At 38.6% G+C, this 17,095-nt stretch overlaps 1 protein-coding gene across 1 annotated transcript in view; it reads left to right on the forward strand.

The window, feature by feature from the left end:
* LOC139728757 (long-chain fatty acid transport protein 4-like) overlaps positions 1-10,011 on the forward strand; it is a 35,334-nt gene extending 25,323 nt beyond the window's left edge. The window contains exons 10-12 of the mRNA XM_071639699.1: positions 2,649-2,813; positions 7,392-7,538; positions 9,616-10,011. Coding sequence (XP_071495800.1) covers positions 2,649-2,813; positions 7,392-7,538; positions 9,616-9,773 — 470 coding nt within the window. The 3' untranslated portion in view covers positions 9,774-10,011. The remainder of the gene's footprint in view (positions 1-2,648; positions 2,814-7,391; positions 7,539-9,615) is intronic.
* The last annotated feature ends 7,084 nt before the right edge of the window (positions 10,012-17,095 follow it).

Here is a 17,095-nt window from a genome sequence, read left to right on the forward strand (position 1 = left end):
AATTTGTATGGAGCACCAAATTACGAATCAGTTATGAAATCAGTCACAAAATCAGTCATTTCGTTAACAAAGCAATCATTTCATTGACAAATATTGTCATAAGAAAAATAAAAACCATAAAAAATGGTAATTACCCTCAAAGGTCTATGATAGAAAAAGAGTTACAATTTTGTGAATGACATTCAAGCGAATGGGAAGACAGGGATAAAGATTTAATCAATCTGGAAGCTACTGAGAGTGCCATTAAACATACCCCCCCCCCCTTCTTTCAGGCCTTATAAATCATGGAAAGTAGAAATCTTTGTGGACTGTCCCGCAATGTGTAACAACAGAACACACAGTACATTTCGAGGGTTTTAGTACTGTGTCTTACAAATTAAAGATGGCAAGCTCTTTTCTGCAGCCAAATTGAAACAATTGTTTCTATTCTTGTGTGGCAGTTGTTTACTGTTAATCTTTAAAGAATGTCTAAAGTTAAAACTGTGGTCAGAATTAGCAGGAGTTGAATGGTTGGTTTCATACTTATCATCCTTGGTACTAGTGTACTCAAATTGTGATATTAGTAGGCAGCTACAGCATGGCATTGCATGGGTATTTAGTTATCTTATGCAAATAAAACTATCAGAACTGGCGTGGTTACGATGTGTGTGGTTCTCCATGCTCAACCACTACCAAGTAACACTCCTTGACTTTAGACCCTTTAATTCTTAATTGCCTGTGATCAAGAGAGATGTTAGTTTGTAGTAGGTCAAGGTTTGTGCACTACGTGTATGTTTACACAGGGTAGTGTTTATTTTGTGAGATATCTGATTATTTTATACAAAGTGCATAATCACCCAGCTTGAGTGCCTGCCAAACAACTAATATTAGATACTGCAGGAAATCCAAAGGTGAATGGATAGAAATGACTTGATTATCATCTTCTGTTTTCCTTGTTACGAAGTTTTTAGCTCACCTGAGCCAAAGGCTCAAGTGAGCTATTGCGATCGCCCTTCGTCCGGCGTCCGTCGTGCGTCGTGCGTCGTGCGTCGTCCGTCGTCCGTCGTCCGTCGTCCGTCGTCCGTCGTGCGTCGTGCGTAAACTTTTTACATTTTCATCTTCTTCTTGAAAACCCCAAGACCGATTTTCATCAAACTTGGCAGGTAGCATCCCTAGGGGGTTAGGAACTCAATTTGTTAAAATGGGCACCATGCCCCACCCAGGGGGCCCCCAGGGGGCCCAAACCCCCCAAAATTAAGGAATCTGTAAAAATCTTCTTCTCTAGAACCAGAAGTGATAGAGCTAAGTTAATACTATGAGTTAGTACATTGATGACTGTAGTTTCAAGTTTGTTCATGGCAGAATCAGGGGTGCCCCCCTTGGGACCCAGGGGAGGGGGGTGGGGAAGGGTTCTAATGGGGCCTAAATTGTACATTTTCATCGTCTTCTTGAGAACCCCATGACCCATTTTCACCAAACTTGGCAGGTAGCATCCCTAGGGGGTTAGGAAATCAATTTGTGAAAATGGGCACCATGCCCCACCCAGGGGGCCCCCAGGGGGCCCAAACCCCCCAAAATTAAGGAATATCCGCAAAAATCTTCTTCTCTAGAACCAGAAGTGATAGAGCTAAGTTAATACTATGAGTTAGTACATTGATGACTGTAGTTTCAAGTTTGTTCATGGCAGAATCAGGGGTGCCCCCCTTGGGACCCAGGGGAGGGAGGGGGTGAGGAGGGGTCCTAATGGGGCCTAAATTGTACATTTTTATCTTCTTCTTGAGAACCCCATGACCTATTTTCACCAAACTTGGCATGTAGCATCCCTAGGGGGTTAGGATCTCAATTTGTTAAAATGGGCACCATGCCCCACCCAGGGGGCCCCCAGGGGTCCCAAATCCCCCAAATGAAGGAATCTTTATAAATCTTCTCTAGAATCAGAAGTTATATATAGAGCTGAGATAATACTATGAGTGAGTACATTAATGACTGTAGTTTCAAGTTTGTTCATAGGAGATCCAGGGGTGCCCCTCTTGGGTAGGGGGGGGGGGGGGGGGTGGTGGTTGGAAGGGTCCAAATGGGGGCCTGAATTGTACATTTTCATCTTCTTCCTGAAAACCTCATGATGGATTTTTGTCAAACTTGGCAGGTAGCATCCCTAGGGGGTCAGGATCTCAATTTATCAAAATGGGCACCATGCCCCACCCAGAGGGCCCCAGGGGGCCCCCAATCCCCCCAAATTAAGGAATCTTAAAAAAATTGGGCCCTTATTGTACATTTTCATCTTCTACTTGAGAATGCCTGGTCAAATTTTGGTAGAGCTGTGAATAATTTAGATTAGTGACTGCGTGAAAGGTGAACTTGCGATACTCAGGTGAGCGCTAGACCCGCGGGTCTCTTGTTCCTTCCCCCCTTTTTTCCCATACCTGGCACCAAATGGTGTATGCTCCTTTTATGTTGTTACTTATTAGAATCCTATTGCTCTAAAACAAACTTGTCTTTGTGTGTGTTGTTCTGTTTTGTTTTTGTTTTCCCTGCACACATTGTTGGAGTGTATGTAGCACATGTCAAGTTTAGAATACAGAGCTCACTATCTACACTGTATATTATGGTTCCTGACAGTGTAGTCCCACATGCATGATTTGTTGTTGTTGTTTCTTCTGTGCGTACAGGGGATGTACTGGTAATGGATGACTGTGGCTACTACTACTTCATGGACCGTTCTGGCGACACCTTCCGCTGGAAGGGAGAGAACGTCTCCACCACAGAGGTTGAGGCGATCATCAGCAATCTGATTGGACTGCATGATACTGTGGTCTATGGTGTGGAAGTACCTGGTAAGAACAACCTCGCGCTGAACGACCTCACAAATTTTCAAATCCGCTTTCGAGTGGCACACTGACACAATACTTTTATAAAGGAAACCGAAACCTAAATATGAATGTGGATTGAATGAAAGCAGCTGTATTGGTAGAATACATCAGTTTTGCAATCCTGTTCGCTGGCAGTTTAAAGTGTGTGTGTACCCTAAAATTCAAATTTCTAACATATATTGTAGTTCAATGTATTTGGTACTAAATGTTCCTAAGAATCTGGGAGTAAGAGGTTGCTCTCACACAAAGATATCGAATTATGGAGCACACCCATAGGGTGTGAAGGACAAGTTCACCCATTAAAATATACAGTGTATGTATGGTTTAAGTCAATGCAGCAATACAATGTATTAGTAGAACACATCAGTGAATGTTGGGTGAATTTAAAATCATACTGTATGACGGCCGTAATCTGGCAGAACTCCCTAAAAGTCGATTTTGGTCGATTTTCAGGTTTTGAGTGTTTTGTGTGTTTTTTCTCATGCTCTTTCAGGTGGGCCAAAAATAAGTTGTGATTCGGTACAGAAAGTTATTTTTAGAAAGTAATTTTGGCAAAATTCCTGAGGAGAGAGAGCGATTAATCTGGCAGAACTGCGTAAGTCGAGATACGAAATGAATTTTCCGATGTTAATCAGGCAGAACTGCGTAAGTCCACTTACGACAACGCTTGGACCAAGGTGTTCCTGCATCCCACACGGACATGGTATATCTTAACACGCGCGTGCGTGACCTTGGTAGTGACGAACGCGCTGCACGTTCAAGCTAGCAGTGCCTAGCTAGCTAGCTAGACACATCGTACGGCGCGGCTACGTGCATTGTACACGATGACAGTCACGCTAAAGCAATAACCCTCGTTACTCTTGGGGGAAATTGCCACTTTCTTTCCCTTCATAGACTGGCAGGCTTCAAAACAGGTCAATATGTGGTATGCCTTACTATTAAGTTTTGCCACAATCTAGTGTTTTTTAAGCCTAGAGCATTTCTAGGTCTAACAAACGTTATAGTTTGCATCTTGTCTGACATCACGCTCCAGTCAACTTTAGGCCTACTTAGTACTGCTGCAGCACTTGTCCATTGTTAGTGTACGTGAAATCAATGTACTGTGCGGTAGCGTAGGTCACGCGAACAACAATATCTGTAATCCATTGACCATAGCTTCTTATTTTGTTATACCCCCGCCAAACGAAGTTTGAAGGGGGTACATAGGAATCAGCGGACGGTCGGTCGGGCGGTCGGGCGGTCGGTCGGTCGGGCGGTCGGTCCGTTGCAAATCTTGCGTCGCGAACTGCTTCCTCAGTTTTCAACCGATTCCCATAAAACTTGGCACAGATGTGTGCCTTGGGTTGTAGATGTGCAAGACGTATTTTTTGACAGTACCCAAAAGTACGTTGCCATGGTAACGGCATATTATGGGCAAAAATGGGTACAAATCTTGCGTCGCGAACTCCTCCCACAGTTTTTGATCAATTTTTATGAAATTAGGTACAGATGTTCATCTGAATATGTTAATGTGCAAGACACATATTTCCGCAGTGGCAAAAAGTGCGTTGCCATGGTAACAGCATGTTATTGGTAAAATATAGGGCAAAATGCTTCATGGCAAAACTGCTTCATCAGTGTTCTTCCAATTCTCATGGAATTCATATTGAATGTTTGTCTTAGGATATAGGTCAGCATGACACATTTCTTGACAGTGACAAAAAGTATGTTGCCATGGTAACAGCTCACATATTATGAGCCAAAATGATGGAAAATTTTGTGTTGCAAACTACTTCCTCAGTTTTTGCCCAATTTCCATGAAACTTGGTACAGATGTGTGCCTTTGGTTGTAGATGTGCAAGACGCATTTTTTTACAGTACCCGAAAGTACGTTGCCATGGTAACGGCATATTAATGGCAGAAGATCAAGGAAAGATCTTGCGGATTTAACTACCTCCTCAGTTTTTTGACCAAAGCTTATGAAATGTGGCACACACCTTGATCTTGGTGGGAAGATGTGGAAGACATATTTTTCGGACGTGTCGGAAGCTGCGTTGCCATGGTAACGGCATATAAATGGCAGAAGATCAAGGAAAGATCTTGCGGATTGAAATACTTCCTCTGTATTCGACTGAAGCTCATGAAATGTGGCACACACATTGGTCTTGGTGGGAAGATGTGCAAGACATATTTTTTGGACTTGTCGGAAGCTGCGTTGCCATGGTAACGGCATATTAATGGCGGAAGATCAAGGAAAGATCTTGTGGATTGAACTACTTCCTCAGTTTTTGACAAAAGCTTATGAAATGTGGCACACACAATAGTCTTGGTGGGAAGATGTGCAAGACATATTTTTCGGACGTGTCGGAAGCTGCGTTGCCATGGTAACGGCATTTAAATGGCAGAAGATCAAGGAAAGATAATTCCTTGGGTAAGACTGTCGTCACGGGGCGGGGGTATTAATCACCTTAAGTGATATTTCTAGCTTTTCATTGTAATAAGCGGTTAGCGGGCTTGGATCTATGGGATTGATCTCGAGAAGTTTAATGAATATCTAGGATACCGTCCATAACGATGGCATTTTCGATCCAATCCTACAGACGTCAGAAATTGACCAATACTAACACTTTTACACTGGTTACAGTTTACTTTTTAATACCGGTACCGTACCGGTACTCCCAGTAGAGTTGTGCAGTAGGGGCCTATTTTATAATAGACTACTGGGGCCTACCGTTACTTAACTTAGGCTGAATCGCCGGTTATTCTGTCTTTACTCAGTTTTCTATTTTTCTAGATTTGATTCAGCTAGACATTCTTGAAGTCTGTAATATGAAGAATCTAGAATCTACAGGTTAAAAGCTAAATTATAACCATTTAGCCCTAGAAATGAATCTGAAACTTAGATTTAGATCTGTGATCTACATTGACTATTACTAGGCATTATAGGCTATTAGACTTTATATACTTACCATTAGTCATTAGATAGGCAGTTTAGGCTTTACATTGTTCTTAGATCTACTATAACATTAGTACTAGGCCTAGATCCCAATAGACAGTCTAGCTGTAGATTTAGCCCCTACCTGGATATAGAGTCTAGATCTAGAGTCTAGACTAGAAAATCTAGAAACCAATTTTCATTGATCTACTAGTCTGTTATAATGACGCCCCAAAATAGACGTCTGGATGTTACATAGACCTAGACAATCGAGTAGAAAGAGTTTGAGAGTTCTCGTACGTTTTAGGCCTGCGTAGATAGTAACGATTAGAACACTACTACCCTAACATTAGTACTGTAGTGACAATTAGGCCTACAGTAGGAGTCGACACAAACGAAACCTAGGCTAGGGTCTATTTTTTTTTCTAATAAAGCTGTAAATAAACTTTTAGTCAGGCCTAGCTCCTAGTATTCTTTAGTTTAAATAGAGTTTAGGCCTTCAGCCAAAAGGGTCTAGGCATACTCTTACTTCGGGCATAGAGTAGGATAATGATGAGATCAGTAGGCCTATCGTATGCAGATTCCTACGTACCGCTCTACTAGTCTCTAGATGTCTAGTGTATCGTTAGGCCTGAATAGACTACGGTCTAGACGGTCTACAGTGTAGTACCTGTAGTCTTGATGAACAATATACAGTGTAGCTTAACATCTAGAACCTAGTCTTAATCCAAATGATATGCTTCATGAGATCGACAATAACCCAAGCAGCAGCCAGGCTTTTGATGTAGCAGTACTTCTTGTGCCGCTAAATAATACTGAAACATGAACACAGACTGACAACATTTGGGGAAAGCAAGTTATTTTCCACATACAAATGAATGGATAAAATGAAATTAAATGTGAATCAATAATGATGACTTTATACAATACAAATATTTTTAAAAAATTGTACTCGATCTAAAATATTCATTGTTTTGACACTGCATCTGCTGAATAGTAAGGGGGTGGATGGTAAAATCTGATAGACAACCCACAGAAAATAGACCGAGATACGTAGTTCTGGTTGATAAGCACGTGGTTGACGACGAAAAGAGATACGTAGTTCTGCCTGATGAAACACGTGCTTATCAGGCAGAACTGCGTATCTCCTAGAGATACGCAGTTCTGCCTGAAAAACCCCCCGCATGGCCAAAAACTTACGCAGTTCTGGCTGATCAACCCAGGCACGTGACCAGAGATACGCAGTTCTGCCAGATTACGATCGCAAAAATTTGGCGACAATTAATCTGGCAGAACTGCGTAAGTTTTTTAAATTGGTAATTTTTACTACTTAAAAAGGTCAAATTGTCATTTTTTTGCTGGAAATAAATTCTTTAGACCAATTATGACCAAGAAAAGAGGAAAAATGCAACTCCTCGTATCTCAGTTTAGAAAGGTGTAACATTGAATCTTTAAACCCGATTTCTGGCGTAATGTGTGAAAGGAGATACGCAGTTCTGCCAGATTACGGCCGATGAGGCATTGTTATTGTCATAATGTTATTCTCGTTTATATTGTTCTCATTTAAAAGTAGCTAATAGTGTATCATTTTCATTCTTATTTTCCGTCATTTATTTTTTTCTCTCCAGGGGCGGAAGGGCGTGCAGGCATGGCAGCGATCGTAGACCCCAACAACTCACTCAATGTTTCGGCCCTATATCCCAAACTGAAGGCCAACCTTCCCAGTTACTCCGTGCCGCTTTTCCTGCGCATGCTTTCAAAGATGGACACAACAGGTATGGGAGTAACTCAAACGGATGATGTAGCTTTGGTTGAGATGGTGATTCAGATTTGAAATTTTGTGAGATAATTAGAAACCACTTTTTTCGAAACATTAGAGAGCGTACAATTCTTAGAAAAATTAACAATTTATTAATGTGATAAAAATTGGTTTTGAAATGGCAGAAATATACAAAAACAAAGTAAAGCAAAGTGGTCCTAATAAAAGAGATTACGTATTCTTCGTAATCTGTACTGAGTCACCATTGTGCTTCTGTTGGACTGAGGCAAATTGCTACACCTGAGTGGGCTGGCTAACTTTACACAAAGATCAAGGTGGTATTAATTACTGAATGCTTATGGAAAAAAAAGCTTGACAAATAAAAGCTGCATTGTATGTGCCTGGGCACACAAAGAGTCAACATTAACTCATTTCCCACAAACTTCTGAAATCACCACATAATTGGAACAGAATCATTAAAAAAAAAATGTTTATATGTACAAATTGGACTTGGAACCAAGTTTAGGTACTGCAAGAATCTCCTCTTTCTAATGATATCTTATTTTAATATTCATACACGGTCATGGATGGCTGAGTAATCATTCTTTTGGACAATGGGTCAAATCGGACTTGGGACCAGGTTTCAGTTTCTGCATTTAACTATGACGTCGATTTTCGTAGAGAAAAGCTGAATGTCTGGGCTGGACTTTGTGGAAACGGTTTGCTCCTAGGGCCCTTCTTCTTTGAAAACAACATGAACGGAAATGGATACTTACAAATTTTAAATGAAAATGTGATTCCTGAATTAATGGAAAATTTTTCTGTGCAACAATGGGATGTGTTCAGATGCCCATGGTGGGCACAGGATAGCGCACCAGCCCATCGACTAGTTGCAGTAAGAAACAGATTGGCTGAGGTATTTGGAAATTGGGTGATTGCCTTGTATCATGATGTGGAGTGGCCACCATGATCTCCGGATCTGACTTGTGAATTTTTTCTTTGGGGTTATCCCAGGAGCAAAGTGTTCATTACCCCTCCACCTGACATTGCAACTTTGAGACAAAGAATCACTGATGAGTTTGAAGCTCTACGCCACCAAGCCCCAGTGATTCGCAGGGCTGTGTGTGAGATGGAGAAAAGAGCTAATCTCTGTGTGGAAAGGAATGGTGGTCATGTTGAGGGGCATGGAATGTAATGTTAAAAAGAGATACTAGTATCCGAAAAAAGACAAAGTTGCAATCATAAATTTCGTCAATTTCATTAATTGTGATCATTAATATCATTAAGATTAATTTCATTATTCCATTTGTTTAGTTATTTTTCTATTCAGGTGCATTGATTCTTGCAGTACCTAAACTTGGTCCCAAGTCCAATTTGACCCATTGTCCAAAAAGAATGATTACTCGGCCATCCATGACCGTGTATGAATAAATCAGATATTATTAGAAAGAGGAGATATGTGGTTTTAAGATAATGCTACTCACTTTGGTGTAAAATTAACACAATCTTCACAAATTTGAAATCAAATCTTGTTGCTTTTTTTTTGGGATACGCACTGTATATCATTTTGATTGATGTTATAAGTATGTATTGTTAGCTTATGTATCAGTATAGAAATGGTCATTGTCATTATTAGTACTATAGGATTAGTAGTAGATGTGTCAAATTAGTCATAACTTATTTCAAGAGAAAATGCAGCATAACGAGCTGGTGCAGGATCATCGGTGACTCTTCTTTTTTCAGGCATGCTTGTTTATCTTCACACATCTGATGGAGTTAAGAGTCTTTTAACTAGAAAAGCATTCATATTGGAAGAATATGGAGAGAGTAGGAACTGTAAACTCATTTTGAATACTTACTCTTGGAAAAGAGAGAAGAAAAATATAGTCTTCCCAATTTTTGTATTTGTTAGTGCAAGCCGTCGGTTGAGAATGATAAGGGCGTTAAGTGACCACAAAACCCATAGTGTTCGAGAAGACTTAAAGCCCTTCTCATTCTCAACAGACGAAGTAAAGTTATGATAATGATTTTTTCATTCATTCTTGTGTATTTTCATTATTCTCATAATTTTGTGTGTTCTGTTTGCCTTTCAGGAACCTTCAAAATCAAAAAGGTGCAGATCAGGAATGAGGGCTTCAACGTACATCAGGTCAAAGACAAGCTCTTCTATCTCAATGCGCGGGCAGGGAAATACGAAGAGATCACTCCTGCTGTGTATGCTGACATTCAGTCTGGCAAAATCAAGTTATGATGCTTGTTCATCGTCTGCCCATCTCCTTTTTGTTGTGTAATTTCAATCTATTTGGCGACTGTAGGTAATTCAGTGAGATATATGCAATAAGAGAGAAATTGTGTTTCTACCTTATCATCTTTATTGAAATAGTCTATTTTTTTATGAGTGCAAAAACTGTGATTCCCATGTTTATTGTGTATTCTGTCGACAATCACGAGGCGTCGGGGAATGTTATACGTGAAATTACAGCTGTGAGGATGAGGGATAGAGAGAGAGAGAGAGAGCTTGTTAGCTGCATGCAGATTATCAGGGAAGATTTGGGGATAAAAGAAGAGATGATTTTATTTGGTATTTGAATCAGAGAAAGCTTTGTAAGTCAAAGTCAGATAGTTCTGCAGGGCAGTCCTATTTTGACCCCCCCAAAAAAAAGAAAAAAGAAAAAAAAATCAGGAATCAGAAAGTGATGACATTTGTTATGGCATCCTTCACGTGTGTATTGATGAAGTTGTCAGTATTAAAGTTCCAGTTGTATCCCTATTATGCTTTGATTGATCACCCGTTTGTGATCCTACATTGTTGTGTGCACCAAAAGAACAAATCAAGGAAGGTGTTCTTTAAAGGGAACACAAACCCAAAGAGCAATGTGGATTGGGTAAAAGCAGTAACATTAGTAGAACACATCAGTAAAAGTTTGAGGAAAATCGGACAATCGATGCAAAAGTTATGAATTTTTAAAGTTTTGGTGTTGGAACCGCTGGATGAGGAGACTACTAGAGGTTATGACGTATGAGAGGACCACAATATAAAGAAAATATGAAAGGAATTCCACAAAAATTCACTTTTCTAGCAAAATGAAAGAGTTCTTGACTAACCGCTTTCAGAAAGCAGGGGGAATAAGTGCTACCCCTAACATATGTCAGTATCAAGCAGATGGAATGTGTAATTTTCATGAAAAATGAATTTTTATTGAATTCCCTTTTTATTTTCTTTATATTGTAGTCCACTCATACGTCATAACCTCTAGTGGTCTCCTTACCCAGCAGTTGCAACACCAAAACTTTAAAAATTCATAACTTTTGCATCGATTGCCCGATTTTCCTCAAACTTTCACTGATGTGTTCTACTAATATTACTGCTTTCACTCAATCCACATTGCTCTTTGGGTTTACTTTCCCTTTAAAGGACAAGTCCACCTTCATATACATGTGGTTTCAGTAAATGCAACAATATTAGTAGAACACATCAGTGAAAGTTTGGCGAAAATCGGACAATCCGTTCAAAAGTTATGAATTTTTGAAGGATCTGCGCAGTCACTGCTGGATGAGAAGACTACTACAGTGTATGACGTCACATGCGTACAACGATATATAGAAAATGATAAGAGAATTTCACAAAACTTTACTATTTGAACAAAGTGCACATTTCTTTGACTTGTTACTGACGTATGTTAAGGGTAATATTATGCCCCCTGCCTTCTGAAAGAGAGAAGTTGAGTATTCTTTTGTTATGTGAGAAAAGTGAAAATATGTTGAATTTTCTTTCTTTATATCGTTGTACTCATGTGACATCACAAGCTATAGTAGTCTTCTCATCAAGCCGTGACTGAGCAGAAACTTTAAAAATTCATAACTTTTTAACAGATTGTCCGATTTTGCTCAATCTCTCACTGATGTGTTCTACTAATATTGTTGCATTCACTCAATCCACATGTCTATGAAGGTGAACTTGTCCTTTAAAGAACAATGGGAATGCTGATGGGGTCCATGGACCTCATATGTGCTGGTGTTTTTCTTCTAGGCACATCTTCCTTAAATTGTATGCGTTATGTCTTTCTTCTGAGCACACGATGATTATCAGATATGACAATTGTTATCAAGTCTTCTCATAATTTTTTTTGCATACAAGTGAGTGTAATAAGACTTGTATGGCCGATGCAGAACACACCCTTTCTGTTTCTCATTGTCTTTCAAGAAGCAAGCTGTCTATCCCTGCAGCCAAAACACTGTAAATGTGAAATAATTTGCAGTATGGAAATACTGAAAGTTTCCACTTTTCAACAGTACATAGACTATCTGTTTAACTGTCAGAGTATGTGATGGACACGTGCTGGTGAAATGTGATGATTTTTAGAATTGTTCTTGTAAATGAAAAATCAGATTGAATACCCTATTACGTATCCACGCAGAAGATATTCACTAATTTCAGCGATGCCATAAGTTCCATATGGGTTCATCAAAGTTAAAGTTTGTCGGTTACAGCAAAATTGGCACAAATTTTTATCTCAAGTAGCACAATATCCATATCGACAGCTTCAAATCATTCTTGCAGTACTTCTCCCTGAGATATTCTACAGTTTTGTTCTGTGGCTGGGTAATGTGTTGTGTTGTTTTGTTTGTTTGTTTGTTTGTTTGTGTTTTTTTTTTTGGGGGGGGCGGTGAGGGAGGGGGGCCTGCAGGGGTCAAGAGCTAATGATCCCCCCTCTTTCCCCCGGCCCCTGTTGATATGGGCTAATACGTGTGTAACGACAGACTTCATGCTCCAAACTTTGTGTTGAGCCAGGAACATGGATTTCTTTATTTTGAAGATTTCATCGCAGATCCATATTGAAATAATTATGCATATAAAGATCATACTGTTTGCAAATATGTATTTTGCTGCATTTGAATCTGATCATCCTCGTACAACCCTTAACTAGTTGATTCTGATTTCAGGATTGTTAATTATGTGCCTTACATGTAGTTGCTGTATTCTTATCAATCGTTCCCTTCCCATCTGTCGCGGGACAATCTGTTCACGTGAGCATCAAATCTGCTTTGATATACCATACCAGGTTATTCAGTGCAACAAGCATGCACTATCTCAGCTGTACATGTTGACAATCCCAAGTGGTCTACAATAGATCATCCCTTGCACATTAATTTCCTTTTGTTTGTTTGTGTGTCTATTTGTTTATTTGTTTTTGTTACTGGTCGCATAGTTGAGACAATCGCAGGACAATCTCTTTATTGCAAGGTGATGGAGTTTGATTGTTTAGAAAAAAGAGTACATGTACACAGGCAGACATTTGAATTTATTCTTTACAAAGAGAGTAGCTTAAAAGCATAAAGATAACTTTTGTTCTATGAGTCAGAGATTAGATTAGTGTAGAAACAAAACAAAACAAAGACAAAGTCAGTAAGATTTATCAATTACCAAGACCTTTTCAATCGTTGATTGTTCCTTTGAACCAACTGTGTGTAGCATAGGCAAACTATAAAGGTAATTACTGCATCTTGTTGCTACCTGGGTAAGAACGGGGAAGATTCTTCAAGCACTGATGGTGCAACATTGCATATAACGTGTAGAAACACCAAATATAGTTTTGAATACATGTGAATGTGTGTGTATGTGTGCGTGTGTTTGTGTGCAAGAAAGACTTTCAGCAATTTACAATGATTGGACTGATGTGCCTTTGAAATTCTTACTCTGAGCTCTTTTGTATAGTAGGAATAAATATCACATTTCTCATTAGCTACACATTCTAAGCATCAAAACAAGATGAATGTGTGTGTGTGTGTGTGTTTTCGATATTGATTTGATGTACTTTGTATAACTGTAGTAGAAAAAAAGAATTATGGCGATTTCTGTAACCTAGCAACTCTGGTTCATTGTAAAAAAAATATGAATAACTTTAAGTGTTGGAGATTTTGTTTGTCAGTATTTGTGTACTCTATTTTACATGAGTGTTATTTTTGTTTTTACCTTGTAAAGTTGGTAGCATAGCATGACTGTGATTCTTTGTATGAAAAGACATGTTTAAAATGATGGCGCTTGTCACCACTTGTCTTGCGATACATACTGCAGGTGCAATGGAAGCCTTAACAAAAGGGGCTGTCCTTGTGAACACCTCGTATCTTGCACTATACAAATGTATATCTATATAACTATAGATAAACTAGTGACTCCTACATGACGACCTAAGCCTTTAGATTCAAAGGCTTTGGCCTGAAGTCAACAAGTGTTATAACTATGGACACAAGTCCATTTGAATCTTGTGAAGAGGAAAGGAAGTACAGTGGAATCTTGTTATAATGAGGTCAGCCGTACAAAACCATTTTACAATGGGGTGAATTTTTAGGTCCTTGTATTTGTACCCTGATTTAGTAAGAAACGGGATATGACACAGTAATTGTCAATTAGAAGAGGTTTCACTAGTCAACATTAAGTCAAGTATAAGGGTAATACAAGAGCAAGCAAAATGGTCGGTGTCCTCCAGTCTCCTACCAATGAGAGTGAGGCTAAACTTGATCTGTGAGTTGAATAAATCCCACTAGAACCCATGTGAATTGTCTTCCAAGACATTAACATGTTTTATACATGTACCCTCCTGCAGCATTTTTCGTGAAGTATGGTCAGGGAGGTGTTAGAGAAGGAAAAGTATTAAGAATCTCTCCTTTGTGCCCATGCTCAAGTTACAATACGCTTTATTGCAGGTTCTGATATATATTGCTTTGACAAAAGAGAGCATTTATGTTTAATTATGCTTCATTCCTCACTAATAGCAAACCTAGGGATCAGTAGTTCGCTGTCCCTATCAATATTTTTGGCAGCAAGTATTTTGTGTGCACAGGACACACAAAGAAACACGCACTAACCAATTTCTTAATCCTAGAGATTCAACATTTTGGTGCCAAACTTGGTTAACAGAATCATGCTCAAATGTTCATAAGATGGTTAAATGTTAACTTTTTGTGACATTTAGAGTGTCTTGTTTTCCCGCCTGTCCTGAGGCATTAGTAACAAGAAGATTTGAAGAAAAACGGGAAAGATTTGTTCTGCATTACATTGCCACCAAGTTCCATTCAGGTTTGTTCCCTATTTCTCTGAAAGACCCTGTACAGTTTAAAATTGTTGAAATCAAGAACCTCTAAGGTTGGTCTCCATATCCAAACTGTATGGAAGAGTGGATTGGAGCATGAAAAAACATACAAGCCATGTAAAGCATTCAATGGTCATGCTATTGAACCTACGCATAAATTTTCTTAAAATTTCGAAGAGATTCCTCTCCTCTAACACCTCCCTGGGTGATACAATTGCTATAAAAACAGAAAACGTGTAACAATAAATTGCTCTTTACTCACCAGTCCGTACATTCCATTCTTAGTCACCTTGTACTGTATATTGAATTCATTGCATGCACGATGTATAAGTGCAACTTTGCATTCATCCAGGTATTCAAGTTCGAAAGAATGCAACTTTTATACCACCTAGATATAAGCAGTGATTAGAAATGAAATATTGATCTTTGTGTAGGCATGCCAAGTTAATGCAACATGTTGAAAAGCGTGCTCGTTATACCACTTTTTACATGAAAACAGGACTAGAGTACACGTACCTGTATTCTTTATCACTTTGATAACTTACAAGTTTTAGTGAGATGCATTAAAAACTGTTTTACTTATGCTGTAAACATTTTAAAATCAGATTGCAGTAATAATTGATTCACATTGCTATAGTCTTGTGACTAGTGAATGTATTACACTATAATAGTCTTAGTGGTAAACTTTCATTATCACTTGCAAGACACAATTCCTGTGTGCTTTAGATATAACGTTTGCATGAAGGTAGGTTTTGAGGTTTTATATACAAAATATGAACATGCTTTACAATCATATATTATCTCATTTGATACATTGGAGTGTTAGATCTCTTCTATGTAATTATTTATGCATGCCTATCTAGTGCGAATGATTTGCATGTTTGGTACAATTTGATCTTTCAGAAGAACGTTTATGCTGAGATCTCTTTGATTGTGATAGTTGAGATCTCTTTGATTGTGATACAGGGTTTTATCTTTCTTTCTTTTTTGTGTCATACATTGTAGTTTTCCAAAGAATTCAATGTTGAGAGTTAATGTGCAGCAGCACACATATGATTTTATTAGTGACATCTAGGTCCCAACTTCAATCAACTTGATCCTTTGTGCCAATACATAGTTACCAGTGTGTTTGCTTTGTTGGACAAATTATTTTCATTTTTTTTTTTTGTGTCACATCGTTCTGTTGAGAGACATTTCCTGTAATGTCCATGCAATACTGAAGATGATCACGTCATTACACTGCGTTCATACTTGTGTGAATATAAAAATGATTTTATAACTCATATTTGCAGGGATAGATTAAATGAGTGAAACAGATCAGCAAGTTTTAAGCGAGAAGCTTCTATAAGAAGTGTCGTGGTTCGAGTTTGTACGTGCATGTGTGTTGTGTGTGTGTGTGTGTGTGTGTGTGTGTGTGTGTGTGTGTGTGTGTGTGTGTGTGTGTGTGTGGTTATGGGTGTGTGGTTGTTTGAACATACACTGTGATTGTCTCTCTTTTTACTGTGAATCTCCCTCCTCAAACCAGATCTGAGGTATTGTCTCATTTTGTATTTCCATCAACACATCAACAACACGTATATGCATACATTTAATACAAAATATGAATTTGTCAGTGTATATCTAATATTGAGTAATTTGACTTTTTGAAATATACAGATCAAGACATATGAAAAACAAAACATGCAGATAATTAAAACAAGTATACACCTTATTTGGAATAGAAACCAAGAGTACAATACATGTAAAGCGTTGGAAAAGAGTGATCTAAATTATATTAGTAGGAAGCAAAGCCTGTAAATCGTAGATAATTGGGGGAAAAAACCTACACTGTATAAACAGTAAACATATCTAATTAATGATAAAGGGACACATACCATAAACGGTTCTCGTAAGGTGTAAGGAAATATAAACATATATAGAATAACACAATGCTATGGTAAGGACATTGCTCATTACAATACGTGTATACCTCGTCAATGCGGTGACAAAACAACACACATGCAGTACACACAAGTTGTCACGCAATATCGAGCAAAACAAATATGAAAAGAAATAAAAGCAATAAGAAAGGATCTCATATTGTAACAGGAACAAGAGCACAATAACATTACAACAACCAGAAACGAGGAGAAAGGAGGAGAAGAGAAGAGAGGTCAGTGAACACACGACTCCATCGCCGGGACAAGTGAAAGTAAAAAAAGTTATTACATTATGATATACATGTAATTATCTAATATATATATATATATATATAAGTGACGTCAATGGACTAAACTGTTCAAAAAGTATTATGAATGAGTTTGGTTCTGCATTTATGGTACACATATTGTACACTGCATTTCTTCTTTCTACTTCATCCCTCTCCTTAAAGCGCATAGAGACACCACGGTAGTGATATGCGCTATATAAGCACTGTGTTATATATATATAAACCAGTGGCCCGTTGCATAAAACTTACCACTGAATTTCAATGGTAACTACC

This window comes from Diadema antillarum, unplaced genomic scaffold, assembly GCF_040938485.1.
Source record: "Diadema antillarum isolate AM-2024a unplaced genomic scaffold, OU_Dant_1.0 seq00000197_RagTag, whole genome shotgun sequence".
Taxonomy (NCBI): Eukaryota; Metazoa; Echinodermata; class Echinoidea; order Diadematoida; family Diadematidae; genus Diadema; species Diadema antillarum.